We start from the raw sequence: 22522 nt of genomic DNA on the forward strand, positions 1-22522 counted from the left end.
GCTCAATAAATGTCACTCTGATCCCTTCTTTTGTCATTACCATAGCTTTATTCAGGGGAGGGCAAAGGGAGCAATGGCACCAGGGTTCAGACTTATGGGAAGATTAATGAGGAAAAAAAAGAAGGGACAGATTCAAGAGTCAAGCAACAAGAAGAGTTGTTTAGCAGCATCCTCACCCTTAGAACCAGAAACCAGACACTTATCCAATCTGTGTATCCAATCAGCAAACATACTTTTCTATAAACACAAATAATTATAACACAAATAATTAAAACATACAATCAGTCTTCAAGAACTTAAGGAATAACTCATAATAGAACACATTAGAGATATTAGGAAAGTGAATTTAATGAAAAAGATGTTACACTTTGCAGTAAGTACAGGTTGGCTCAAAGGTTTGGTCTGGGGTACATAGAGAAGCTTAAAAGTAGGCATGTTAAATGCTTAAGCATTGCTACTAATTTTGCACTCAACATCACAAGACAAGTAATAAGGAGCAGTTGCCTGTAGCCAACAACAAAAACAAAACACTAGCAAAATGAATGCAAAGCTCCCATCATTTACAGCGAATTTAAAAAACTGTTATCATTGCTCAGAGTTCTTCCTTCCTTTTCTCTCTCTTTATTTAGAAAGAAACACAAGAAACCAACTTCCTATAGAGCAGGATTTGGGAGAGTAAATCTGCAGCTGAAGCACTTTGGTGCCAGGGACTAAGCGGTCAAAGCAGAAATACATACTCACATGTAGGTGACCCAGTCTCTATCAGAGACTGAAACACTGCCTAGTGCGTTTGCAGAGCTGGGCCAATACTTGGACAGATAATATGTTGCCCCTCCAGATGTTCTTTAAATATTTGTACAATATTCATTTTGTGGAACAAGTCCATGGGAGAAGAGATACAAAGGAGGTCTCCAGTAAAAGCAACCCCCCCCCATTTTCTCTATATCTTTAGCAATTCAGCTCTGTCCCAAACTTGCAAACATTCAGAAAAACAGAAGACCTGCCTTTAACCAAACTCGTCCTCCTCAGAAGGCAACTTATCACCTATGAATTGCTCTTCAAGCATACAGTCTCTATCTTACCTATCTATTCAAGCAAACATCATTTCTTCTTGCCAATGACATATTCTTTCTGAGAGAAGTTATCTATTTCACTACATTTCCAGAGAGGTTTTATGCCTCTTATAATTTGGTATCTGGGGCAGTTTCCCAGGCAACCCACTCCTTAACTTCACTGTGCATTCAGATGTTTTACTAACTCTAACAGAGCTGAGTCCTGAGGTGACAGGAGAGAGCTAAAAATGAATGATCACATTCTCATAACTTAAAAAAAGCATTAAGGTTAACTCCTAAGATTCTGGTATTTATCTTATCAGCCGTAGGGACAATGTAAAAAGTATATATTTAGCTATTAAAGGAGGACAAGTTAGTTGGAGGTGGTGGGAAAGATTAAAGACAAAAAGATTCAGGAAAAGTCCAAATGATACTTCCTTCACATCAACTGAAAGCCAGTGGTTTCTCTCAAAATGTCTATGTATGAATAAGGAAGACTAAGAAAGACAGAAAGAAAATATATCCCTAACTCTCAATCATTTTAACCACAGCTCAACCATGAATGACTGATTGCTTTGTAATGGAATGGCTCCTTTTTTTATTTGCTTACAAAGGAAAAGATGTAAAAATAAGTTTATTGTTGGGACTCACCAATTCCTGTAGATTTTCACAAACAAGTTTTAACTTTCGGAAGACAAAATGAACTTTAGGCTAAGTAGGAAAAAATGCTCGGAAGAAACAATCAGATTCCATCTCAAAATTAAGTGTATCTAATTATGAAGAGGTAAAAATAAAATATTTAGATACAAACACATATACTAGTTCTCTGACCTCATGAAATAGTTTTCCTTCAGCAAATTCCAATAATATTTTTTACGTTAATTATTTGAATGAAATATTTTGTTTACTCACTGTATTAGTTTCTGCCTGATTCAATGAAAATGGAAAGCAAAGGCAAGTTTGCCCTTGTGCTAAAATATTAGGGAGAAAAGTATGATCTACTATTCTATATGAGCTTTTTTGATCATTTATAGACAATACTAATTATATATTCTATTTCCTTTTTCCAAATATGAAAGGAACCCCCCCCACCCCAGAATAGTTTGATGAATTCTAATGTGTAAATGAGGTACAACTGATACTCTTTGAAACACTATTCATTACTCATTGTGATAACAGTAGTTTGTATTTCTATGGAATTTGTTTTGACAGAAGGGTAGATTTCCTTTTGTAGATCGGAAGCAGGATTCCTATGAGGAAGACATGTTTGATCTCTCTGACAATGGAGACAAGGGATGACCTAGAGAAAGAGATGGCCATTACATAGGAAGAGGGTGTTAAGGAAAGAGGGTGAAAGATGGTTTGCTCTTTCCCAGGTTCCAAAACCCGTCAACAAAAATTTACCACAGTTTTTCTCTCGATCAAATTAAATACTTTCTGTAATATTTATTATGTAATTAGATGAAATAGGAAATTGCAGGCTAAAAATAAATAAATTACTATTATCCATGGTGAGTGACCAAGCAAAGAAGGTTTTGCTGTTCACTGGAGTCCACTTCATTTTACACAGAATGCTTAAAAGACTACGCACCTAGGAAAAGAGAGGCCCAACGGATCATGTACTATAGAGGGATATAATGAGCCCAGTGATAATGGCCTACTTTTTATTTTTCGTACTGCATTAAAATTTACAAAGCACACTTCCAAACATTACCTCATTTGATATCTTCAATTGCTCGGGTAATTTGAGTGTTCTTATTTTACAGTCAAATAGACCAAGGTCCCAAGTGGATAATTAACTGAGGTCACATGGTTTGCTAAGTAGGCGAGTCAAGATTTGAGCTAATCTAGACTTTCTTCTCTTCACTGATTGCTTTAAATCAATCATTTCCAGATAAACCAAAAGAAAAACTATTCCAAGGCCAAAGCCAAGTATCCATCATGACACCGAGTTGGTCTGAAAATACGGTCTAGCTAATTTGTCCTCCAATGCAGTGTTTCTCAAACTGCGATCCACCTATATTAGAGGTAGCGGATCACAGTCTGATAAATACGTTTAGCAAAAATGATGGAGATTTATGGGGAATTTGGTTCAGTAGCTTTGGCGCAGGACTCTGGAATAAATATAATATGATCCAGATGATTCAGCCAATCCTTTGGAATCCTTAATGTGGCCCAGCTTCCCTGGCTATTGTTCAAATCTTCCCAGATCACATTCTTGTTATTGTTTTGCCTGTGTAGGCTTCCTCCTACGATTTCTTTCCTTTTCTAATTTCACAGCCCATCAATGACACCATTGTAGGAGCAAATCCTTTCTGCCAACTGCCTGAGGCAAGGCTCAGTTTAATGTGAAATATCTACGTGGAAGAAAAAACAAACATTGATCGCCACCCAAAATTCCACCGGCCCTCCCTCCGAGGTGTTTCTGGGACTTGATATTACAATCTGCTTTTCTTCTAAACGTCGGGTTTGCTCTGTTTCTCCTATGGCTTTCTTCTCCTCCCCAAATCTAAACATTGGAGTAGATGATTATGTAGGTGATGATATGACTAATATTACCCTGAATCAGATAGGCTCAATTCAGTCATGAGTCACTTAAATACTTAATTATCATTGGTCACGTATTAGCGTAAGTTTCTTAAGGAAAAGGAGGCCAAGGATATAACATTTTCTCAAGATATTATTTTGTGTTAATGTAACGTTATATATCTACACCCTGATGATTCTGGAGATATTAACAATACAAGTGAAACAAGAGCTGATTAAGCAGAATCTTCCAAGTGGCCTGCAGATGCTATTTACAGACTGCCTGGATAAAGTCAGTTTTTCAACCTGGCCCATACCCCTTTAAAACTTCACTGTGTAAAGGATGTATATTCAAATAGCTTCATCTGATTCACAATTAGTGCCTTCATCAGTGCCAAGACAGACCGGGACTGACCTTCTAGGGTTGCAACTACAGTACTCGTAGAAAGACTGCTTTTAAAGCACATTTAAAGATTTTTCTTGAACTTTGTGGTTCTTAGTGTCCTTATTTATTAAGTAGAGGTTAGAAGAGGTGGTCTCTAAAGGTATCTACTGTTCTAAAACTCTTTGCCACATTTTTTCATTTTCATTTATACCATAAATATTTTTTGATTGTCTACTCTGAACCAAGCACTGGAGATATAATCATGAAAAAATATAGTCTCTGCTCTTGTGAATTTTACATTCTAAGGATGTGTTGGGGGGTGGGCAGACATAGACATTAAAGGACTCATTATGCAAATAATTTATTATAGTTGTGACATGTGCAGTGGAGGAGATATAGAGACGCCCTGCTGTGAACTAGTCAGGCAGGGGGTGGTCATGGGAGGCTTTCCTGTGGAGGTGATATTTAAGCCAGACTTAAATGATGAATGGGGATGAGGCTGATGAGAAGGAGCAAGAGCATTCCTGGCAATGGTCATGAGGTGGGATAGAGTCTGGCACATAAAAGAAGCAGAAAGACGAGCATTGTGGTTGAAGAAAAGGGGAGGGGGGGCATGGCCTGGGCCATGCTGGAGATGAGGCAAAAGTCATTTGATGCAGGGCCTGGCATGCTGTTTACAAAATTTAGATTTTATCCTCAGGGCAATGGAAAGACATAGAAGGCTTTCAAACATGATCAGATTTGGATTTTTTAAAAGATCACTCCGGAGAAGGACAGACAGAATACGATAAGCAAGTATAGTCAAATCCTAAAGGTAGAAGCTGAATTTAAGTGGTGTGTAGAGGGGTGTTCACTGTAAAATTCTTTTAAACATACTCCTCGGTATGTTTGGAAAGTTTTAATAACATAGAAAAAAATCACTCTGGTTACAGTACGGAAAATGGATTGCGGGAAGGCAACAGTGACTGCATTGATTTTTGCAATAACAGAGGGTGTAGTTATGGGTTAGACTAGGGCGGTGCCATGGAGATAGAGTGAATTAGGCTCTAGAGATATTTAGGAGATAGAAATGATTCCACATCAGGATAAGGGAGAGTCAGAGATGAATGATCACTCCCAGGTGTTTGGTTAGTGTTACCGGGTGGATGATGGTACTAGGTACTGAGACAGGACACACTGGAGTAGAGAAGGTATGGGTGAGAGGGAGAAGGTAAGATAAAGAGTTCAGTTTTGAATGTGTTGAAAACATGAGCTATCCTATGGAGATGTCATCTAGGCAGTGGGATCTGGGCCTGGGTTGGAGATCTGAATTTAATGAGAAAACAGGGACCCAGCACAGTTTCATGAAATCTCTAAGGCCACAAAAACTGGTTTATGGCAGAATCACAGGTCTCTTGTCTTCTAGATCTATGTTTTTAAGTCTGGGTTTTATGTTCTCCTGGCCAAGGATGACTGTAAAGGGAGTTCTTACCTCATGATGTGTGATGTAGAACATGGCTTTGGCACACATAACGGACATGAACGAGGCTTGGCCAAAATTATAGATGCAATGATCATTTATGTAACAGCCATTAGATAACGTGAAGACTTTTAGAACCAGAAATGCTGTTTATTATCAATTCCAAGTCTGCACAGGACCCTGATCCCAATGCTAACAGATTTTTCTTTCGGTATTTTATAGCTGCTATTCCTTGCTAAAACTGTTTCTCCTCTTTTAAGGTTTTTTATATGAATTCAATGCCAAGATGAGGCAAGGGGCTAAAATATGACTCTGGGAGAAGACTGAGTCAGGAATGTTCATATTTGAATAATCAGACTGTGCCCCACTTTCCTTGGTCCTTTTTCTTCCACTCTACTCTGAGGAGCATAGGGTCATGCCAAGGACTATGATGGAAAGAACAATAGTCTAGGAGTCACACCCTGGATTTAAGTCCAGGTTTGTACACAGCTTCTATATGACCTTGGACAAGTCTTTTCAGCTCTCTCTGATTCAGGATTTGAATCTTCAAAATGAGGAACCAAGCCTGAGGTCCCTTCCAGCTTTAACTACCTTTGTGTCTCAAGTACCTGGAATTCCAAACAGGAAAGGTATGATAGATTGAACTACTGGCTTCAAGTTTTTATCCCTTCCTGCATCTTCACTCTTGTCAAGGTTTTATTCTGGGCAGGATGCATTTCCCTGTCCCCTGATTTTGGGCTTGGCTATGTAACTTCCTTTGGCCAATAAGCTATCAAGTAAGGGCTCAAAATGGGCTTGAGCAAAGGGGCTCAATTTCTTGAAGCTCTGCCATCACTGTGAAAAGAATATGCTCTGACTCTTTCTCTGGCTGAGAAATGATGAGACGTGAGCAGCAGACTCAGACCCTTAGACTTGCAGCAGGAAGTAGAGCTGTCCCAGCCAGCCTCCATAACCATGAAGATAAAGGGTTGTTATTTTAAACCACTGACTTTGGGGGTGGTAGCAAAAACACATGAAAGGAGAAAATGAGGGGAAGAGCGTAAATGGAGCCCATCATTATATCCCATAAAAGAGCAGAAAAGGGACAAAAGTGAAACAGCAGGTAGAATACCTCCCTTTCCATTAAACTAGTCTCATCAATAAGTAAAATGTGAAAAGGTATATAGATTACTATTATTTCTGATTCCATTTAAGTTAATGGCTTAGGATATTTCATAAAATATATGCTTACAACAGAGTTCTCTAATAGCCATGTCCCAGCTAGAGTGATCTTGTATCCATACTTGCCCAGGTCAATCCTGGTTTACATCTGTTGTCCTGAGATAATTACCTAGCTCTCTTCACCTCAAGTGTGCACTGATTTAGATGATAAATTATATAGTCATCAAAGAAAACCTTGTCAGTTCATCTTGAAACCTTACTTGATCAATCCACAAAGTTATAATACCAGTGCCACACACTCTCCACCTCTTTCCCCTCACCATCTCCACCATACCTTTTTTGATTCATGAACATTCCTAGGATTGGCAAAAGGTTTCCAGTATCCCTTCTTATTCTACAAATGGTCTGTATTCCAGTGGCCCCATTTTTCCCCAAACCACTTGAGGAAATCAAAAGTAATTCATTATTAGCAAAAGGGTAAGAACCCTCCCCCCCCCAATCTCAATTGTGGTTTCAAGCAAGCTTGTGCCATTTCCCTTATCATATAAAGTCTATGAATAATTGCAAAATTTGCATGTTGACAAGACAGTGAGGTACACTTCCTATTGTCCAATCCAGAAGACCCTAGTCCATGGACATGCTTTTTTAGGCACTCATCAAGTCCTTAAATCTTCAGAACACCCACATCTCTCCCCTCAAGTGTCAACATTCTCAGATGAGAAATGGTAGGGAAGCAGAATCCCATGTCCCAAGCCTGTTACTGGTAGGGAATGTCAGCTAGATAGCCCGTGGGAGCTTCATTCTCAGAGAACCGGTTCCTTCAGAGCCTACGCCTCCCCATGCTAGAACGGAGCATGAGTACACCTTCCACAGGAGTCCCAGGGTTGTTGGCCATCTGCTGCCAAAGGCGTTGCTCTTCCCCTTGGGAGTCCATCCAATCCACGTTCTTCCCGTGGCTCATACCTGAAGGAGGGAAAGGGGAGCATTACACGTCACAGATGATTCCGGAAGGCATCTAGCAGCCTCTGAAGAGGATGTGGAGGACACATCCTCTAACCAGAGAACCCTTCACTGGCTTTTTCTTGCTGCATACATCTAGCGAGTAGTGTCAGAACGAAATACATTTTTTGCCGTCTGCACTATACTCTCTTATACCTAGATGATGAGAAGCAAATCAGATGGCCCTGGAGGCTTATTTCCTTCCCCTTTTGGGAGTATAGCAGAGAGCTGGCTCCTCTGGACTGAGTTAATTTGACTGGAGAATGGACCAAATTGGGCTCACGGCTCTCCTTTCCTAACAAGGCCATGTCTCTGGCCTGGGAAGTCTACATCACTTTAGTGGCATAACTATTCTCAGGTCCCCTTACTCATTGAATAAGTAGAGCATTATAGGGGCCCTTCTGTACAGTAATGTTGACCCTGATGCATGCAGATCATCTATGTCTGGCCTAAGCTGTGGGAGTTTGGGGGACTGCATGTGCTCTTCCAATTCTCTATTCATAAGTTTTTTTCTAATTCATCTTGTTACAGTTGTGTCTTATGTCATCAGTGGTGTGTTTCGATGACCTGTTTGAACAACACCAAAGGTCTTTTTTTTTAGGGAAAAAAAATGGACTCACTTTCAATTGAACCAGTCTGAATAGTGGCTATGAGTTCTAGGGCAGAACTGAGAAGAGGATGAAGTGAAGTTGGTCTTGGAAGTTCCTCCTTCCCCTATCAGAGGCTTGTGCTGCCTGGGTGATTCTCTTCCTAGCAAAATCTGAAGTAAGGCCCAAGAAAGTACTTGAAATTCACTTAGAATAAAGTGTAAATGATACTCTGTGAAAAGACTAAGTATAAACATTATTCCTTCCAAACTCCTAGCCTTAAGATACAAGATTACATAGTAATATGTGTATTTTAATAATGAATAGATCTTTACATAAAGAAATGCAGCATCTGTGGTAATTCAAAAGTCAACTACAGCTGAAACAATATCTGATATCACACCTCCAGAAACCACATCCTTGCCGTATGCCTAATCACAGACCATATTAGCGTCCCCATCAAGTTCCTCACCACTTCCAGTGTTCAAACGAACTCCTCCCAAAAAGATGTTGCTGGAGAAGGCCTCTTTATCCCAGATTGTAAGTTCTAGGCAAACATTCTTTATATCCTGAGGATGCAGGCCACTGAATGTGAAAGTATGATTCCACTGAGGGTTAACGCTCTTTTTTATTACCAGGGTTTTGTGCTTGGAGGCTTTGCTATCATCAGGGAGCAAGTAGCTGCAGGAGAAAAAAACCATCAAACCATCAGTGAGACAGTAGGCAGAGAATGACATCCTTGAGGAGTTATTTGAATTTCCCACAATTCCTGGTGTGTGTGTTCGAGTGCGATATGTGTATTTGATTTTCTTTCCCAGGTTTGTATATGCTTAAATCCGGATTTATTTAGTGGACTCATTTATTATTTATCTTAAGTGAGGTCATCCATAGTAAAATGGCCTTGCTCTCCTTTCTAATCCCATTTTGGTTCTTTCCCCCATCTTAAAATGAGAATACCTTCTCTGGCAGACATTACTGAATGCCCTGCATCATATCCTCTAGGCCCATTTCTCAGTCGACTTGCAGCCAGAGTGGGAAGATCCTGGCATAATGACTGCTTCCCATCTCAAGTGCCTATGTCTCTCAGTTTTCCAATTAAGAACTTTCTCTGGGGCTGTACAGGGCAGCCTGGAACTACTGGAGATTTACAGCCCCTAGGGGTAACCCTCAACCAATGAGTTTTGGGAAACAATGGAAGAATCCTCCAGCTTCCTTGTCCCACAGAGGGATGATTCTAAGGTGCATTCCATAAAGTTCCTCACTGGTTCCCCAGTAGGATTGAGCTCCTGTTGCTCACAGAGGTAAGCTGCTGATTAACATAGCTTTTATCTGCTTTCCTCCCTTCCCTGTCTCATTTTCTCCACTCTCTCATTGGCACTTTCTGGGATCTTTTCTTGAATAAAAACACCTGCACCAGGCCTTCTCTACTGTTGTCAAGGCTCTGTATTAGGCCATACATATGTGATCAATATAACTTGTCCTCTCTTTAGGGAACATGCTTTAGGGAAGGAGACAGATGTGTACATGGAATTAACACATTAAATAAAAATGAAAAAATACCACAAAAGAAATGGCCTTACAATAAAGGGGGCATATTGGGACACTTGATAATTCATTTCACTTAACAAGCAAAGACTGCTTGTTATTTCCCAATATCCATCTGCCCTTCATTCTTCTCTAATAAAATCCCTGCTTTTTTGCTGGGCACAAAGATGCCCAGAATAAAGATTACATTTCCCAGTCTCTCTTAAAGGCTTGTGGCTAAGTTCTGGCCAATGGGATGTAACAAGCAGTTCTGTATGGAACTTCTGAAAAGTATCTTGCCAAGCAGGCATTTGAATGGGCTAGCTAAAACTCAAGCAGCTAATCTTGGCCTGGGTCCCTGATAATCATGATGCCTCCATACCGTTTCTGGATACCTTATTTAACGTCTTTATTTACATGCAAGAGAGAAAAAAAAATTTTTTGTTTAAGCTACTGTTATTTTGGCTCACAGACAAACTTAATCTTCGCTGATACATTTTTGCAGTATTAAACTTTACAGAACGTTTTATTCTTGTTCTCTTGCATTCTCTGTTTTCTTTTCTTTTCTTTTTTTTAATATTTCATGTTCCTTTAAAGTCAGTTCAATGTTTAAGTACAGCTGGGGAGAGAATTTACCAGAAAGTCATAGGCTTTTTTTTTTTTCTTTACAGAGCAAAGACCCTGTCCTTTATTATTTTTACTTCATGAATTTTCAACATAATAGAGTGAAAGCTGTTTCAGAAGATAAGTCATTCCTGTAAGGCAACAAAGAGGCTGGATGTCAGAGGCCACCCCCTCATCTCATGAGATAGTGAGCAGCAGAGGCCTGAATTGGATGGTGGGGCTGGGGAGGAAAATTGCAATAGCAGGATCCACAGAAAGCATTTCCTCTGTGCTTATACCTACTAAGAGACGGCATAGAGGACAGACGGACCGGTATTCAGGCACACACACTCACCAGTAGGAAACCCCTGACATCTGCTTCTCTTCATTAGGGGCCCTTACAAAGCTAGAACAGGGGATGGAAAAGGCTTGATTCATTTCCTTGTAGGGAAAATAAACTTTTCTAAGTGGGCTCGAGGAGAGGAGCAATACCGTCACTTGACACAAATAATTACCCTCATGGCTTGGCATCATGGGAATTTCTTTTACTTCATGGGCTCCACGGCACTCCTTGAAGGCAGGTACCATGTCTTAATTAATTTGAAACTGCAAGATTTGGCATAGAAATGGGGGCTCAGTACTTGAGCATTTGTGTGTTGTTTGAACGAATGAAAAATATCCTTTTTGTCCAAGTATCTTTAAGTCCAGGGTGAAATCACAAATGGTCAGAAATCAAGAAGGATTTCCTATTTGGATTGACTAGAATGGGCAAGAATGGCCAGTTGAAGAGCTATATTTCCACAGGGAGATACTCTGTATGCCACAGAGTTGACACAAACACCTAGAAGGTGGATTGCCTTCTAGGGGAATGCTGCCCCAAAGAATTATCCAATGGATGTCTTAAAGGTGGTGCTTTGACATCTTCACTATCTACAATTTCCCCCAAGAAAGCAAAACACCAAGGATCAAATTTTGTTGGTGTTTCACCTTGCCAGTATAAATGACAGCAAAGCACAAGAAAACATGTAGCAAATTATATTTTTTAACCCCTTCAAGAAATGAAATCAAGTCTTAAAGGAAAGTTTGCCCCTCTGGAGGGTGAGAGTGGCAGATACCCCTGAAGTATGCTGGGAACAGGGTTAAAGCTGGAATAAGCAGTTCCCCTATACTTGTATTCTTTTAGATGTAAGAGCCAGGATTCAAGGCTAGATTTTTCCTACTACATGTCCAATAAGCAGAACATAGAAGCCTCATAGCCATCATTGTCTTGTGGATCACAGATGCTTTCATCTCCCATTAATATCATCTAAAATGAGCTGAAACAAAATTACCCCTTTACAAAGCTATCAGAAGTGCCTCCTGACTTCACTGCTGTCAAATTCTTTGCCTCTTTGATAAACACTTCTAGTACTCCTCCAGATATTACAGGTGATTCCTTCTTCTTTCCCTTTTTAAATGTCTTCTTTCCTGCATCAGGCACCAAAACGAGAAGAGAAGGGAGGGGAGGCGAGGGGAGGGGAGGGGAGGGGAGGGGAACAAAGTGGAGGGTAAGGGGAGAGAAGAGAGAGAGAGATCATAGCTTCCATTTCAAAATTTAAAAAGAAATTCTGCAAAGATTTCTTTCACTTGCTAATTGATTTGGGCCTTATCATAGTTGTATATTTTTACACAAGTTCATTTAAAAATACTTTTATCCCATTGGATTCCTTCAAGATAGGCTTTATCACTTGTGTTTGTTGTAAAAAAAAATGAGTAAATAAATTTTAAACTTTGAATACACCCTTCAAGGGGTGCACTTTCACAGGGCAAGAGGGATTTACAAGTTGACTCTATCTGGATTTTTTCTTTGCATTCTGTGTGCTTAGAACCCCCGAGTATCTGTGAATGTCGTAAATCCACACAGCAATTTCCTACACCTCCTTATCCACAACCAGACCCCTCACCCTACCCTGGGGAAAATCCTATAACTCTGGAACTTCCAGGCAACAAATTTCATCAACAAGGCTGGTTTCTAAAGTGTAAACTTTGTCCTTTCCTTGCAAGAATCCCATGCCCTTCCCCATATCCAGACTATACTTCTCAACTTTCCCTCAAAGTTAGAGCAATCTCACCCTTTATGTTTCATTTGTATAATGTAAACGTAAAATAATTCATCCAATCGCTGATGCCTATTTCCTTACTTCTAGCAACAGGATGTCCTTGATCACAGTTACCAATTTTCACTTTACCTTGAAGTTGTCCTAGTGGAAGCATCAGGGTCTCCTTTGGGGGAACGTAACATAAAACAACTGTCAGCTCTCCTTTGTACTGAAGGCCAATGTCAGGAGTAAACTCCGCCTGGCCAAGGGGAGACAGGGGAAGACAAAGAGTAAGAATGCTTGGCCTATTATTTTGCAGCCCATGTTTCAATGCACAGTGTTTACTTGGTGGCTTTCATGAGACAATCTACTCCTACTCAATTATGCCAGAGCTTATGATTTTATGAGAGGCTTAGATATGAGAAAGAGGGACTGGGAATCTCTATGAGGTTATTTGCATGTAATTTTTAACGTTAAGGTAAAGGAATTTGAGAGGAGACATACAACACATATTCAGTCAACAGACGTTGAGTATCTATGATGCACTGAGCATTGGACCAATCACTGAATATGTACATATAAATACATATATGAAGCAGGAATAAAGATACTACTGAAAATAGCTCCAGAAGCTACTTCTCTCCATCTGTTTTTAAAGATTTCCTAAGTGAGTAAGAAGAGAAAAGTAGGCAGTCACAGTTGATTCACACTGGGCTGCCTGCCACTAATTATTTACATCAATATTGGCAGTTCACGTCATCAAAATTCAATGTGAAGAAACTGGTTCACTCAAATATTGCTAGTGGGAATGCAAAATGGTACAGCCACTCTGAAAAACAGTTTGGCAGTTTCTTATAAAACTGAATATACAGTTTGAATATACAACTACCGTACAACCTACCATTTACACTCTTGGGCTTTTATTCCAGAGAAATGGAACACTATGTCCACCCAAAAACCTGCATGCAACTGTTTGTAGAAGCTTGACTTGTAATAGTCAAAAACTGGAAATGACCCAGATGTCCTTCAAGGAGTGAATGATTAAACAAACTGTGGCACATCCATCTCATGCAATACTACCCAGCAACAACAAGGAATGCACTATTGGTACACACAACCTGAATGAATCTCGAGGGAATTCTGCCAAGTAGAAAAGCAAGCCTCAAAGCTCACATATTGTATGATTCTATTTATATAACATTCTTGAAATGAAAGCCATGGGTTGCTATATGTGCGTGGAAATGAGGATAAGGGCAGAACACTGAAATCATCCGCAACAGAAGGCCTGCAATATCAGGGGAACTCTGAGTGCCAGGGTGAGGGTTAGGGTTTATTCAAACCATATCTGAAAAGTAGTAGAGGGTGGTGCGACGGTGGCTCAGTGGCAGAATTCTTGCCTGCCATGCTGGAGACCGGGGTTCGATTCCCAGAGCCTGCCCATGCTAATAAATAAATAAATAAATAAACAAATAAATAAAGCAGTAGATAGTCACTGAGCGTATCTGAGCAAGAGTGTAGTACAAGGAGATAACACCTACTGTCTTCTGCTTTCTAAAAGAAAGAGATCCACTTTCCATCGGAGAGCGAATCAGAGTTCCTGGTGCAATTATAGGACTAACGTGGGGGTAATCAGTGAGAACAAAGCCTTCCCAAGCTGCTAAATCAAGAGAGAGCCTTTTAGCTAGAGAATAATTCTACAGGAGCTTACATTTGCCCTCTGCCTGGAGGCAGAATAAGAGAAGGTTTCCTTGGAAAAACCACTTAAGCTTGTCGTTTATTTGCAAAGGTCCTTTTCTATTTATTTTTTTAAATTATAGCACTATCTGGAAATGCATGAAAGGCAGTTCATACAGACAACCCATCTTGTCTAACTACCTAACATGTCTTTCATAAGAATAATGAGTTATAGCTAATAAATAATTCCATGTCATGCTGTAAAATGAAAGTAATACTGTGAAACTACTTTACAGTACATTTGGCATCTCAAGTTCTTTCTCTGCCTGCGCCAGCCTCATCCCTGGCTTAGTGCTGTTAAGACCTAGGGAAACAAAGATAGGCCTCGAGGGACTCTCACTAACACAGAGTCAATGAGGCACTTTGTCTTTCCCGCATTCTCACTGCAAAAGAATGTCAGGATGTTTCACAATGCTTAAGGGTTATTAATTCTGATCTCTCATTACTAGGGAAATCGGTCCCTTCACTTCCTCAGCTGGGTAATCTACTAGAAACATAAAGTCTCCAGGGCTGCCTGTACTCTGGTAGGAGCCAATGAATTGACTATTGCATTGAAATGACTGAGACAGGAGACTGAGAATGAAGTGACACTTCACACAGCTGGCTGATAATCAGCCACACAAAGCCCAGCTCAGTTTGAGGGAGAGCCATTAATGAGCTTACAGAGCATGGCCTTGTGCCTGTCCTCCCCAGTTTTGGAAGGCAAGTGTGAATCTGAAAATTTTCCATTTGTGTCAAAGAAAGCTTGTTAGAGGAAGATGATATGGATTAGAGACACTATCTTATGTTGGGTACCCTGTAATTAGACTCTGAGTAGAGAATTCCTGTGCAAGTGCCATTAAGGAAGTCCTCCCAGGAGAGACCCATGAAGGAATTGGGGGGGGGGGGGCAGGATAGGGAGGAAGCCAAGCCACGAAGCAAACTCAGGCAAAGTCCCACAGAGGCTATCTTCAGCCTGATTCTGCTGGGGAGCTCTGGAGTATAAGTTATTCCTGAGATCTTTTCCTACTCTAAGCAAGGGAATTGGACTTTCATACTCACCCCACTATTAATTGTTGGCTACGAGTTGCCTTGCAGTGGTGAGGTACTAGATTCTCAGGAACTTCTGGATCTCTGCCCATGTGGGCAAAGAAGCTACAGTAGCCTCAGGGCTGGCTGTCAAAGAGATTCTCAGGAGGAGGGTGTTGTAAGCAAAACTCCTAATAAACATAGTTACTGGGATCCAAGGGATCTGGCAGAGGACCAACAGTAGCCCTCACAGGATACTGAACACACTCAGAACTTTTCTACCTTTAATGGGCTCAAAGAGTCATAGAGATATTACCCTGTCATGACAGAAAGTGAAGTACTCAATGGCAACATGGGGCTGATAAGCATGGAAAGTTGTTAGCCCTAAGCACAAAGGATGCCTTGGAGAGGCATGGAAGAGCTTAGATGTCATCCCAGCACAAGTCCTTCAAGTATTTCTAGGAAACTAGTTGGAACGATGCTGCTTTTCCCTCCAAACTGGTTTCCAAAGAACCCCTATGTACTTGAATGTTAACTTCATGACAAATTAATATTATGTAGCAAGATACATGTTCTTTTTCCTTCATCGGAGTCATGCTTGGTATGTATGATATGATGCTTTGGGCATTGTCTACGTATGGTATTATGATGCTCATTCATTATGCACAAAAGGAAGCAACCGAGAGGAGACTGATAAATCATATTAACGCTAGCCTTTATGTGAGACTTTTCGTTTAATTCCAAGAGACTCAATGATGCAATGACCAAATATTTCCCATATTTAATGTCAGAGGAATGTAAGTTTTTTTATTGTTGGTGGTTAATGTTATTCTTCCCATCTCTATTACATTTATGTAGGTCATGGGCTTGCATTTTCTTAAATTTAAGGATTTTTATTGTATTTTACTGTCATATCCATGGTCCAAATATACCTCCATAAAGACTTTCTATGCATGATTTACAACAGGTTGCAAGTCAACAGTTATGACAGTTCACAAGCAAGTTACAATGAACTTCTCAGAGTTCAGGTCTCCTCATCTATAAAATGAGAATAATAATACTTACCTCTTAGGGTTGGTGTAATCAGTAAATGAAGTAACAACAATGCTGCTGCTGCTGCCAATATGGGGGGTGTCGTTTTGCTGCCCAGCATCCATTCTACATTCCTTTAGTACTACTGCACCTGGATTTCCTTTAGGGCAATCCCACCAGGACCAGGGAATAGTCTGATAGTCTTAAGCCAACCAATGTATCTCACTCCATTGGCCACAGTCTGATCAGGACGGGAAAATAACCTAACTGAAATTATGAGAGCCATGCCCAAGGCTTTGATTGAACTGTTGTTAAACAAAGAACTCTTGTCTCTCCTGGAGAGTGTGTTGCAAGGATGAGAGGATCACGGCCACTGTGACCATTAGTGTTCAAGAAGAACACACCTGGGATTAGATGGAGAGGCCAACACAGTGTGGATCCTGAAAATGAAGCCAACACACAGGACATGAGAGACCAAGAGACTTCAGGGCCTTGATATGATTTGAACATCTGGATCAAGCTATGATTGATCACCATCGGGCAATAACTTCTCTTTATTTTTTAAGCAATGTGGACTGTAGTTTCTGTCACTTGGCAACATAAAGATTCCTAAGTAACACAAATAATAACTAGTATTTATTGAGAAGCTACAATGTGCCTAATACAGGGCTGAGAGCCTCACATAGAATGCTTATTCAAGCCTCTCAGAAGTCCTATAAGTTACATCCAATTATTGCATTATAATCGAGGAGACCAAGCCTAAGAAGTTAAGTAATTTGCATAAGGCCTGTGTCATCAATTTTGTTCATAATTAGTTTCATTGCAGAAGCATTTCCTACCTTGGGCTGAAGCACAAACCACTCGTCATTCGGATTTTCAAAGTTCCATGAGTCAAAAGGAATTTCCACCTCCCCAAGGAAGCTGTTACGTCCAAATCGATCATAGTGCCAGACTGAGAGCTGCAGAGTTCTGGTTTCCAGCTGGGTGTGGCTGATGGTGTACTGCAAAATGAGATTTACAACATTGCACTCCACAAGGAGGGCTCTGTGCAATTCCAGGACAGGTTGGGATTTACTTCCACCATTTTTCAGATCACATTCATCAGTAATATGAACAAAACATATTCAAAGAAAGACCTTGTTTCTTCTACAACTGAGGATCTATTCCATAAACTCATTTTCTACAAGACTGAGTACCAAAAGATATACAAACTAACTTTTTTTGGGGTGTGTGTAACTCCAGATAAGGTATAAAAGGTATTAAGCAACGAATCTTGTCTTCTTTTCATCTTCATCTGTTTTTCAATTGCCTAGCTATTTTTTCAGCATCCACTTTATAAGCTCAAGGTTTAATATATAAATTCTCAAATTTCTCTGTCTTATTTTATTTATAGTGATAACCCTAAAACACAGAAAAGTACTGACAGTGAGAAATTTTCAAGCACTATCCTTCATAAAGCACAGCTTGGATCTTTAAGTGTAGGGGTGGAAAGATGGATTTATAAATTGAGCTGAAAGAAGATATTGCTAGAGTAGCTCTGCACTTTCCTGTAGAATGGTATTCAGGTCTACATGCCTGCACACCCTCAAACTTCCTGCTTGTTCTATGCAACCACCACTTGGACTTCACGCTGACTGCTTTCTGATCTTGGATTTGTGTCTGTATTTGCCCTGACTGTTTCTGGCATGATTAACCCTAGCTCTCTGTTTCCTGAATTTGCCCTGTCACACTGTGTTTATTTCTTCTGCTTAGGCTCATCTTTGCTATCCTGTCATAGCCACTGGACTCATCCTTTGCCTGTATTTATTCATTCTCAGTTTGATCTGTTTTTATATAGGTTTCAACTTCTGTATATAGCCCCACTTATGCACATAGGCTCATGGCTTTGTGCCCTTACTAACTTCCTGCTATGGTAGACTCTGACCTCATCACTCTAAGCACAAGATCTGTAAATTTCCGAGATCGGCAATAACTTCTTCTACATTCCAGTTTTCCCAGATCTTTCCTATCAGTCCAATTTGGTTCAAGGTGAGAGAAAGTGTTGTTACATGAAAGCCCTTTGGGAAAAGTAATTCATAGTTTATTTAGGCTACCCTCTCTGAGATTTCTCAAATTTAATCCTGCATCTCCACTATTCATTAACCACATACCTAAATTTAGCCATATGCTGAAACCCTAACAAGAAACAGCATAGAGCCATGCTGTGTTAGCAGAACTAGACGTGTGTCCAAGATCACAGTTTCAAACAGTGTCCAAGGTGACCTACTATGTTAATGTGGAAACTGTGACAAACTTCTTTTAAGGGCAATAGACAGAGCACTGTTTTCCCAAGGGCAAAACATTCTTATTGACAAGATGTATCAACCCAGATGTAGTATGGGTGATCACCTCTACTTAAGGTACAACTTCAGCATCAACAGAAAAATAAACAGAATATCTCTGGTATGCATTTTCTTCCCTTTCCAAACACAGTCAGGAAATCCAAGGGCATTACAATAATTTATTCAAAGTCTATCGTTTTCTAAAAACATACAAGCCTTGACGTGCAAATAAAAGATTATTCATAGTTAATTGTAGCAAAATAAGATTTTGAACAGTCATCACCTGCTTGGGTTACTAAGAGAGTATGTATTTACCTTTAGTGTTTCGTTAAATTCTGGATTGGTACCTGTTCTGATTTTGGTTTTGCGCTTATTGTTTCGTGACTTGTCAGGAAGAAGGTATGACTTGACATAGCTGGAGAAGGAAAAACCGATTAAACCAATTATTGGAAAACATCATTTTTGCAAGAAATGCTAGAAGACTTCAATTAAAAAAATGGTAAAGGCAATAGGCCAGTGAACATACAACACAGGGCCAAAAAGAATGTAGTCTATGTAACAGGTACTGTAATAAATAACTCTGGGATTTCCATAAAAGAGAAGCAGTAAACCATAATGGGGAAGAGAATGGAGTCAAACCAGCTGGGTTTGAATCACTCCATGACTCAATGGTTTTAGTGACCTCAAGAGCATAGCCTCTTTGTGCCTCAGTTTCCTCCTCTGTATAATTGGGATGATAGTTTCTAACTCAAGGGGTTATAGTGACTAAATTAGTTGACATATGCAAAGAGCTGACATATTGTACATACTCAATAAATGTAATTTGTCATCTTCAATGGACTCACAAAATTTTGGGGAGTTATGATTCTCTCCATTCTTAGTCCTGACTTCTGATGTCAGGGAGTGGGGTAAATGGTAATGGGTAAATGAAGGAAAATAGTGAAAAAGAAGAAATGGAAAATAACAATCTGGAGTCCTAATACCTTGTCTTGAGGTATCCCAGTAGCTCCTTGAGCATAGGGGCATCATTATAGACTCAAAAATGTATAAGAGTACAAATGTTCAGAGTCTTGAAGCACATCTGCAGAAGCTTTAGATGACCTATTTTCATGCTAGTCTGAATGATTATATTGGCTTTGAAGCTCTCTTAAATTTCAGTGGGGAGGCAGGCTGCCCAATCTATACTCAGAATCGATTTATTTGTCTGTCTTAGGACAGCTGGAACCAGCTTCACTGGGTTATGAATTGGTATGGGGTCATCCATTGTACAGAGAAGAGTTAATGTAGCAGGCCTGAGATTGCTGTCCTTTAAAAGTCCTGCTTAAAAGATGGAACCTTGGCTGGTGTCTTCAAGCTTGGATTTTGGAAGGGTTTCTCCCATTCTCTGAACTGATAAAAGTGGCACAGTGATCTAAGCTGCTTGTACAAACAATATGGCTTTTGATGAACACCTGCTCTCCTCATGGGAGACTGGAAATTTGGGACATGCTAGGCAGAAACTGCCTATGTGACCAGTCCCAAATAAAAACCTTAGGTGCTAGGTCTCTAATGAGTTTTCCTCGTAGACAACACTCCACCTATATTATTACAACTCACTCACTGCTGGAGGAATTAAGCACATCCTGTGTGACTCCATTTGGAGTCTTGGAAACTTCAGAACTTGACCCCATGCACCTTTTCCTTTTGTTGATTAGAATGCTATACAGATCCCGGTGAGTCTTCCTAGCAAATCCTCCTACCTGGGGGTGGTCTTGGGGACCCGTGACACATCTATATATCTAGCTTCCCTCCAACATGCCATGGTACGAATCTGCACTGCCAGGTTGATTCTTGAAATCCTGAGAGCTTCATAATTACCCTTTTGAGTTGTTCGACTGGGCTAACTGCATAGTAATTTTCTCTGGAGGATTTCCCAGAACAAAAATTAACAGGATATTCTTGTGCATTCTGAGATGTCAGCCTTTTACCTCAAGGAAACTACAAACAAGTGAGTCCTGAATCATGTTGAATAATAGCCTTTTAAATACCGGGTAACCACAGACACAATCATTATGCATGCACTTCAATGAGAGTATTACAAGAGGTGAGTGACAAATCAACCAGCTGAGAAGGCTCTGAATCAAGAGGAATGGTAAGGCTCTTCTGCAAAGGAAACACACATAGACAAAAAAGAATGCAGTAAATGAAATAGTCTGAGGAGCATGCTATGTGCTTACGCATCTGTTCTCTGTTTCTTTTCATCTCCTATGGCCAGATTTCTGCAATTCTTCACAAAAATGTAGAGCCCTCCAGTTTTGTAGCAGTAGCTGATATGGAGCAGGATTTCACCACTGACCTTCACACTGCCATAGTCTCCTGTTTCACTGTAAACACTCATCATGCTGTTAAGGCTGGTCTGGAATAAATAAGATGAAAAGAGACACACAGTGTTGTTCTAATGATCTCTTCACATAACCCACTCCCCTTCATTCTATTACAATCCTTGTTTTTATAATAAGCAGGGCAGTTGAAGGGAAGGGAAGAAAGCAGAATTCACTGCTGGTTTTGCCGGTATTGTATAAAATCCAAGCCTGAGAAAAGACAACAGATCTAGTGCCATTAGTAAGGAAGGCAGGAGACTTGTTGAGAGGGGAAGCATTTCCCCTTTCTGGAAAATGCTTTGTTTTTTTTCACTTCTAATGAATCCAGGGTTATTGGGCATTTCCAACTCCACCCCCACCTCCCTATCCTTACAGCTTGTCATTTTCACTGGTAAACTCAAGGTCGCTCTGCCTCCAGGTCTAGAATGCATGAATCGGGACAAAGCAAAGCTCATCTCTTATTCTGTGCTAGTAGGAGTCACATGTTCCTCTTTCTGTCTGCCACAGAGAGCATCCCATCACTTTGGGGGGAGCCACGGCTGCAGCTTTCACCAGGGCATGCCAGGAGAATGTCAGATACCCATAGGCGCTGTAATTCTCTAGTTGAGAAGTTTTATTGGTCACACGGGGGTAATCTAAGACGACAGCTTTGCAAACCTCTGTAATGCAGCAACCCACAAAATGCACAACAAACAATAAAACGCCACAACCAATATATAAAATAAAGTTTTAAAAAACCAGTCCGCTTCTACAGAGATGAATGAAGGTTCTGATGAGACACTAATGACAGGAAACCGTTTAAATTAGATGTAACAAAATTATCCTTTAGTTCCAGAAATGAAAACTCTGTATCTTAGCAACATGATAGTCACAAAAGACCACCTGGAAGGCTGTCATGAAGGGCTCAGTAATTTCAAAACCTTTCCTTTGTGAGCCACTGTTTGGGAGGGGTGGCGGTGGTAAGGACTGTGGCGAGTACAAAGGGAGCTTAGACTTTCCACTTTTTTTTTTTTTCCAAAAAATTCCTCCAATTAGTCAGAGTAGAGCCTCATCAAGGAGTGGGATGTGAATGATGTGGATGGTATCTCTTCTAAGCCTAAATCAAGGGCAAACCAAAGATTTCATAATTATTTGGAAGCTATAGTTTAAAGAGAGCCAATGAGTGACCTAATTTGCTTTCCTGTTCATAAAGCAAAGCAACACAATGTTCATGCTAGGAGGTGGCTCTGAGCCGTGCTTTTCAACCTTTAATTGCATATAAATCACGTGGGGATCTTGCTAAAATGAAGATTCCGTTTCATTCAGTCTGGGATAGGGTCTGAGATTCTGCGTATCTAACAAATGCCCAGGTTCACAATTCCCAAGGTTCCCTGTGCTGAAACATCCCAGGGCACCATACTGAACTTATAGGGGCACTGCAGGATATTTTAAATTGTCAAGGGAATCATGGTGATCCCTACCAGACACCATGCAGGCTACTTGCTAGTAGTTCACAGTGCCAAAATCAAATTATACTTCTTTTCAATGACGTCCTATCTGTGTGAAGCCGGGTTTTTGAGAGCTACCGTGACAAAAAGAAGGTATTGCACAAAAGCCTATGTGGAACAGAAAATGAGTGTGGTGGTGTCCAGTCGGATCCCAATGCTTGAGAAGTTGTGCAGTGCCCAACAGCTGTGCACAGCCTATTTGTAGG

The 22522-nt window shown here is 40.3% G+C and overlaps 1 protein-coding gene across 7 annotated transcripts in view; it reads right to left on the reverse strand.

Moving 5' to 3' along the window:
• Window positions 1-276: 276 nt before the first annotated feature.
• The window catches only part of SYTL5 (synaptotagmin like 5), a 257063-nt gene continuing 234817 nt past the window's right edge, over window positions 277-22522 (reverse strand). For all 7 annotated transcript variants that reach the window (XM_077145610.1, XM_077145605.1, XM_077145607.1 and 4 more), the window contains 7 exons: window positions 20686-20864; window positions 18785-18884; window positions 16988-17149; window positions 12525-12633; window positions 11628-11763; window positions 8642-8850; window positions 277-7546 (listed from right to left, as the gene is read on the reverse strand). In XM_077145610.1, the coding sequence (XP_077001725.1) occupies window positions 7404-7546; window positions 8642-8850; window positions 11628-11763; window positions 12525-12633; window positions 16988-17149; window positions 18785-18884; window positions 20686-20864 (1038 nt within the window). In that variant the 3' untranslated portion in view covers window positions 277-7403. The remainder of the gene's footprint in view (window positions 7547-8641; window positions 8851-11627; window positions 11764-12524; window positions 12634-16987; window positions 17150-18784; window positions 18885-20685; window positions 20865-22522) is intronic.

The sequence above is a fragment of the Tamandua tetradactyla genome, chromosome X (genome assembly GCF_023851605.1).
Source record: "Tamandua tetradactyla isolate mTamTet1 chromosome X, mTamTet1.pri, whole genome shotgun sequence".
Classification (NCBI taxonomy): Eukaryota; Metazoa; Chordata; class Mammalia; order Pilosa; family Myrmecophagidae; genus Tamandua; species Tamandua tetradactyla.